Source organism: Tachysurus vachellii, chromosome 19, assembly GCF_030014155.1.
Source record: "Tachysurus vachellii isolate PV-2020 chromosome 19, HZAU_Pvac_v1, whole genome shotgun sequence".
NCBI lineage: Eukaryota > Metazoa > Chordata > Actinopteri > Siluriformes > Bagridae > Tachysurus > Tachysurus vachellii.
The window spans coordinates 2,827,202-2,835,132 of NC_083478.1; the positions used below are offsets into that span (position 1 = coordinate 2,827,202).

At 37.6% G+C, this 7,931-nt stretch overlaps 1 protein-coding gene across 5 annotated transcripts in view; it reads left to right on the forward strand.

Moving 5' to 3' along the window:
* The window catches only part of l1camb (L1 cell adhesion molecule, paralog b), a 48,852-nt gene extending 41,297 nt beyond the window's left edge, over positions 1–7,555 (forward strand). For 2 of the 5 annotated variants that reach the window (XM_060893763.1, XM_060893764.1), the window contains exons 24-28: positions 191–334; positions 465–596; positions 863–935; positions 1,841–1,852; positions 3,090–7,555. In XM_060893763.1, coding sequence (XP_060749746.1) covers positions 191–334; positions 465–596; positions 863–935; positions 1,841–1,852; positions 3,090–3,366 — 638 coding nt within the window. In that variant the 3' untranslated portion in view covers positions 3,367–7,555. The remainder of the gene's footprint in view (positions 1–190; positions 335–464; positions 597–862; positions 936–1,840; positions 1,853–3,089) is intronic. The other 3 variants (XM_060893765.1, XM_060893766.1, XM_060893767.1) reach the window with 3 other exon arrangements.
* Positions 7,556–7,931: the final 376 nt, after the last annotated feature.

The window sequence follows — 7,931 nt, forward strand, 5'->3', positions numbered from 1 at the left end:
AAAGAGAGAGAGAGAGAGAGAGAGAAGGGTGAGAGAGAGAAGTGTGTGAGAGAGAGCGGTGAGTAGAGCAGTGATCAATCAGCATAACGGTGTTTAGTGTGATAAAGGTTGTTAAACAATGCTTTATGGTTTATTTATTTACACAAATAATAGCTTACAGAGCTGTAAGTAAAAACTGTATGTGTTTTAGGTGAGTGGGAGGAATCGGAGCAGGTGAATTTGACGCAGGGCTTTTATCAGCTGCAGGGACTGAATGCAGGATCGTTCTACTTCCTTGAAATCCGCCACGATAACATCACATACTGGACACAAGCGCTGCAGACTAAAGGACCAGGTACAGCTCCTTTTATCATCTTTATCTCTCTTCTCCTGGCTGCGTTCACTCTTTAGACATCAGGATTAAACCCAGAATAATAACACGACTTCTTAAACAATGGCCGTGTGCTTTTATTTCGGCGGCTCAGTGATAGACGGCGTGCACAACAGCTTCGCCACTCAGGGCTGGTTCATCGGCCTCATCAGCGCCGTGGTGCTGCTGCTGCTCCTCCTGCTCATCCTCTGCTTCGTCAAGAGGAGCAAAGGGGGGAAATATTCAGGTAACACACACACACTTGTTCCACACTATATAAATACACTTGTTATAATACGTTCTATGGTAACAGCTGATACGAGAGGAAACGAGAGGAAATGACTGTTTATAGCCGCTAGACGTAACCGAAGCTAACTATGACTTATGCATCATGCTACGCTGGCAACCATTATTTTTCCTGTGTCCTTTGTCCAGTCCTCAGTGTTGGATATGTACATTTTTTGTTGCTATTTGTAGTTATTTCTCTAATATAAATCTGTATCTTTATAACAGTGAAGGAGAAAGAGGAAGGACAGATCGACTCGGACGCGAAACCCATGAAGGATGAAGCGTTTGGAGAGTACAGGTACCGCTTTAGTCTCAGGGCACAAACAACATCTGAGTTATCTCATCAGTTCATTTCATAAACAACACTCTGTCACCGAACAGTGTTTTCTGATTGGCTGCGATCCGGACGGTGCGTTCCGATTGGCCGAGAGCAGGAACGATTCTATTTAATAGCATGTAGAGAAATGAGTCAATTCCGGGTTTGTCATTAAGAGCCAACAACAATGAAAACATACACAAACTGATACAATTTTAAAGTGTTAGTGTGTTTACATTAAAGGTGGGGTCTCTGTTGTTTGAAAGCCAATGTTGACATTTGAAATCACCAAAACAAACACGCCTCTAACCCAAATGGGTCCCACCCCTGTTTTGATAGCTCCGCCCCACACATACACCAGACAAGTATAACCCAAGTATAACCCAGACGAGTATTATGGCGGAACCTGTTGGGGCAGCTGACCGAGGGGATATTTTTATCAATAAATGAACACAATGAGTAATACTATGGTAATACAAATGTGTTTTTTGTAGTACTGTGTGTTGTACCGTGAAAGGTTTAGCTCCGTTTCACACGGAAGACGTTCAGTTCTTTCCAGCGCTGGAAAGCTGATCCTATATTAACACGTCCTACTTCTTACCTTATCGTAAGTCTTTCTTCTCTTTCTTTCTTTGTTTTGATCCTCCATGTCAATGTTAATACCGCTTTCTGCTAATGTCACATATGCGCACTGAACACTCTCTCCACCCATATTGACAAGACACGCCCCTTTCTGCTCATTGGCTACACGTTAGTTTTGATTTTGTTTTGTTTGGTGGCCCAACACAGTTTTCTGAAGCATTTCTCAAACAACGGAGACCCCACCTTTAAGGCTGGGATTTTGCCTGATGATTTTTTTTATTCTCCCAAATGCTGACATATTGCAGATCCCTTGAGAGGTGAGTTTCATATGTTTGATAATTTTGATAATAATAATAATAATAATAATAATAATAATAATAATAATAATCTGTGTGATGAATCTCCGGTGTTAGTTTGCAGCCATAACAAGTAACTGTTCCTGATTGATTGTTTATTTATTTATTTATTTATTTAATTAACAGTATTTTATTTATCTATCTTATTTATTCTTTATTTATTTTCTACTCTGCCCGTATTTGATAATGGCAGTGTTAATTTGCATAAATAAAAAGATTAATTCATTCAAAAACAAACAAATAATTTTGTTTAAACAAATAAAAAAAGTTTGTCGTCTAGTTGATCAGGTGTGTGTTTGTTGATATTCAGCTTTTTGTATTTTTTCAGTGTTGTGTATTCTGTATTTCCTCTTTGTTATGATGCGCTTCAGTCAGTGGCGGTTCTAGGATTTTTCTGTAACAGGGGCCATTAAGGGGCCACATGTTGTATTCAGGGGCCAAGTACAGGGTACATTCAAGCACACAAAATAATTTATTCAGTACGGTGCAAATACATTTTGGCAGTCGTTCCTTTTTCAAAAGCTCGAGTGCCGCCAATTGTTTGGGGGAGGAAATGCATCTGTAATCGTTGTGAAAAATTCTCCAGTTGCTCATCTCGTCGACAAGTGATGGAACAGGGGCCAATCAGGGGCCAATCAGATTTCAGCAGGGGCCAGGGCCTCTGTGGCCCCACCTCTAGAACCGCCCCTGGCTTCAGTGATGTTCAGTGATTCACCGCCTAAATCACCTGATATGAGGCAGAGAGACGCTGTTCAGTTTCTGACTGGGTGTCTGTTGCTAAGCAGCTAGCCGTAACATTCAAACACTGCATCGATTCGCAGTTTACCTTTTTACCTTTAGCACCACAATCTGGAGTTAACTGTAATTCTGTTATTTGGAGCTTCTGTAATATATTCATGTGTGACCTGTAGACCTGTAATGATCTGGGGTTAAATCAGGGTTTTAATGGATAACAACCAGGGGTTAAGATCAGTGTTAAAAGCCCTGTTGAGGTATTTAAATCTAAATATTTGCCTCATACAATCAGATTATTTGCAATGAAAATGATATTGATAAATGATATTAACTAATATTACAAATGAGGATCAGCAGACTATTCTAATCAACAAATCATGATAAATAGCATGTGAAATAGCTGACCGACATCATCTACCAGCTTCTCTTATTGTCCTGATCTGATTGGTGTTTATTCGATTAGCAGTGACAGCGACGAGAAGCGTTCGTTCAGCCAGCGCTCGCTATGCGCCAACCTGAAGCGCGAGAGCGAGGACAGTCTGGGGGAGTACGGAGACAGCGTGGACATCCAGTTCAACGAGGACGGCTCGTTTATCGGGCAGTACAGCGGGCGCAGAGACACACAACCCTACGCGCACGGCGAGCATGAGAGCTCAGGCGTCCCGTCCCCAACCAAACCCAACCCTCCACCCAGCAACAGCTTCCCCACCTCCATCACCGGCACCTTCGGGGGGAACTGAGACACGAGAATCGACTCTGCTGCATCACAAGAGACACTGAGACAGAGAGATCAACCTGAACTAATACTGGCATTCATTCATAAGTACACAAAGATCATTTATTCTCTGGCTAGCAACTTTCATTTCATTAAAAAAAATAAATAATAAATAATAATAAAAAAAAAACACAAGGGGACCGAAAAATATTCCATCACTGCCGATGACGTTAACACTTTTTAAAGCACACGCATGCTTGTAAAATTAAACACACACACACACACACACACACACACACACACACAGTACTTCAAAGGCCTGGATAGACCACTCTTTCAACTCACAACTCTTTTACTAATGCCCCCCCACCCCCCAGTTTTTACTATGTTTGCTTTAATAAATATGCAAATTTGTGTGTTTCTAGGAGAAGAATAAGGAAACCTTTACCTCAGGAAATCTGGAACCGTGACTTAACGGTTCATAAATCGGACCAATAGAAATGAATGAAAATGAAGAAATTCACCAATCACATTTCATGATGTTTACACTTCTCAAAAAACACAATATGTGCTACAAAGTTTGCTTATACGTGTAGTTAATTAGCTAACTCATTCTAGACGAGTATCGATTAGGACCCAAATTCAATGTGAATTAAACGTAGGTGATCGTCTTAACGATACGATTGTGCATATCGTTCGAAGTAAGGTCAGTGTTTCACCAAGGAATTACTCCAAGCGTTTATGCTTATTATTGGTGGCTCTTTTATATTTTAAAATATGCTCCTCCCCTTTGAAGGAGTGGCTACAAGTGTGACGTAGGTGTGCAACAGAAGAATAAATGTACAAAAAAAATTACAAAACGAACCAAACCAATCACAGAGAACAGGTGTGAATATTAATCAAAGTGGGCGTGGTCAGGGTGTGGCATGAGCGAGGAAACAAAAGAGGCTTAAAATGAATATGTAATCAAACCACACAAAAAAGGTATATGGTGTGAAATTTGTGTTAGATTAGTCTTTCCAGGCCTTCAGGAAAAGACACGACAAAGATCAAACATTCCAGATTAGCTTTTCACAAAGGCTGTCTTTCTTTTCCCCGGTTTACAGCTGAGCATGACATCTATCTCATCTTAGCCTGTGTGTGCTTTCCAACATCATCTTCTGTAACGTTTCCTATCAATCCACATCATCAATCCCCTGCAAACAGTCAAGAACGCTCGAATTCAGATTACGCAAAAAATGTGCTGTAATAGTTTCATACTAATAATCCATCCCGACTTACACACTACATCATGGTTGTAATGTTATTTTAATTCCCAAAATAGCTGACACGATCATTATATTAGCATGCTGATACAGAGTGTAATAGTAAAATCATACACACACACACACACACACACACACACACACACACACACCTTTATGTTCTCATTAGGAACATAACAAAGAAAAACATCATCATGTTTATAAATTTGTCTAATGATCCATCATTTCCCAGAACTCACGAGTCAGGTACTTAACAGAAACAAGTGGCAATGATGTCTTATATGTCTTAGGGATTGTAAAGAAAACTATCTACAGTATATTTACATTTTGTTTAGTGTCCGTCTTTCGCAAGCAGAGGTGTTTATTTTGCACTGTACCTTTTTTCTTTTTTTTTTTTGAAATTTCTTATATTTTGTCATATTTTTTTCCACATCATTTTTTACACATTTTTTACTTTATTAATGGGCAATTATTCCTTTAAGATAATGGTAAATCTGCCATAATATAGCAGCATATGTATCTTAAATCTACACACATGAACTTTTTTTGTCACATCAATCCTTCATAAGCAGATTTTATTATTTTGCACTATATTTTTTATTATTATTAATTATTATTACTATTATTATTTGACAGAATACTTTTTTGGTCCATTTTAATTCGCTAGAAACTGCATTTTTTTCTTCACAATTTCCTGTACTTTTATTTCTTATTTTAAAAAGGCAGTTGCTCAGTCGTGTTCATGTTAATTCCAGCGTTATACTAATAATAATAATAATAATAATGACGATGATGCTGTCATACTGTATCATAGCAGCATATGTATCTTATATGCCTGTATGTACAGTGTGTACACGTGTAAATGTCTGACACGTTTATGATTCTTCATATTTTATTTTCAACCATTCAAGAATCGTGTATGTGTATCATTACCGTTGTATTGTCATCCACAGGGTGAGTCGTGTAATTGTTGCTACTCGCTATAAGGTTTTAAAAAAACATCCATAGCCAAAATCTGCGCTTTTTTCCCCCAGTACGAATCAAAACTGAGCTCTGTTAGCCGTAGATGCTATGCGCATGTATCTCGACGCTGATATGGCGAATCTCTCTCTGTAAGGTTTGTGCCTGTTTTCCCTTTTTAATGCTGAACTTTTTTTAACATGATGCCTTATGTCTTTTTCTATTTCTAACTGTCTTTTTAGTATCTGTCCATCTGAGGTAACGCCGAGCATGAGTCACTAAGATGTAGTTTAGCTAGGCATGTGCCGAGTTGTGCCGTACATCGTGATGCGTTTAGCGGAGACGCTATTCGTGAGTTTCATTTGGGAAAATAATTGACGTGAATAACTTATTTTTTATTTTTATTTAACAACTGAGGTGAAGTTAGACATGTTCAGCAGATAAAATAAGAACAAGTCAAGTTTTCTAGCTTACAGCTTTCTAGTGTATACTAGATAAGATGGCTAAACGTGGATTAGATGGCTAAACATGGATTAGCTAACTGCTAGCTACCGGAAAGAGATTTTAAACTAATGTTCATGAAAATGTGGACAACAAGTCAGACAGAAGTGTTGCCCCGGCTGAGGAATTTGTTTACAATCTTTCCTTTAAGCTTCTTATAAACAGTCATAGTTGCCTTTGTTTATTTCCGGAAATGATTTCAGTGGTTATGTTTAGCTAACTAACATTAACTAACTAGTTGCTAGTTTGCTAGCTCGACACCAACACTTACTACAATATTATTACGGCTTATCTAATAGAGCACGCGTTGTAAGGAACGTTGTGGTACTTTCTAGCTCGTGCTCGTTAACTAAATTGCTAGTTATTGAAGCAAAATTTGAACAGCAACCGTCGTATTTGTGAGCGTCAATCACGGCAAGTTATTTTTTCATATTTCAGTTAGATAATGTAGCGTATCCTGACATAACTTTATAGTTGGTCAGTTTTGTTATGTCCAAATTGAATTTTGCTAAAGGATTTGGGCTTAAAAAGCTTAATTGTTTTTTTGTATCCAAGTAGATGAACTTTTGCCCTTTTGCGCTTATAAAGTCATTTGTATTTCTAAGAAAAAGCAAAAAAAATAAATAAATAAATAAATAAACACCAACAGTCAAGTTTGTCAAGACAAGTTTGTTTGTTACTTGCCATAAGATGCTTTTGTGTTTACATTTAGCTATCTAATCTAGCACAACCTATCAGCTAGCTAGCTGCATTTAGCTAATCCATTAGGTTACACGGCTTGTTTTATGCTACAAGATGATGTTTGGTTGAAAATTACAGAGTTGTTTGTATCTTACAAAAGGACTGAACGATTGTTAGACAAGAAAAGTGAAGCCGAATCCCAAATGAAACTCAGACATTTGTTAAAATGCCATATCACGATGATATCGCAAACTGTGATAATTAGTCAAGTACATCGGCACAAGCCTAACGACAGTCAGCCGGTTTATTTTCTTTACTTCTTTTTTTTTTTGCGAATATTTAATGAATTTTTTTTTTATTAGATTCGCAAAGTCACCCAGAAAGAATCAACAAGACTTTCTGAATGTAAATAAACGTTAAGATTGTCATTTAGCATTTTGCTTCCTTTCTCTTTTTTTCCTACATTTTTTTTTATATATAAACGTGCACCGTTCTTATTTTGCTATTTCGCAGGTTTTATAATACTTTTAGATTCTGAGTAGGAAATGGGAATGCAATCTTTTGTTATTATGAATTAAGAAATTGATCACGAAGCTTCGCTACTGTTTATGTACATTGTAATAAAGAGTGTAATGAAGTGAAGAAACTCTTAATGTAGGGGGCGCTCTCAGGGCTGTTAGTTTACTCCCATCTTTTTTTTTGTAACAATCAGCAAAAGCGCTGCATAAAGTGTTTCCAGCCACCTGTTTAAATGCTAATTGTGGATTTGCGCATGAATAAAAAACGAATTTCAAAAACACGGCTTAACACGGCATGAAGTACTTCTTCTTTTGTCAAATATGCACCAGTTTTAGGAGCGAGGGATTTGGGACAAAGGCACTGGGAAACATAATACTGAAGCTAGAAGCTGCTAAGCGCGTAACTCATGGGGTTTCTAAATAACACAGATTAATAGCTATAAGAGTGAATTTGGGATGTAGCCAACTTGGAGTTTTATGTGATAAAGTGCAGAGCTTAGAGGCAGACAAAATATTTTAAGTCTCTGAAATTAAGGGTATTGAGATTTAAAAAAAAAAACATATATCAGAACTCCTAAATATAGATAGATAGATAGATAGATAGATAGATAGATAGATAGATAGATAGATAGCTTTATTGTCATTGTTTTAAAGTGTTAAGTTAT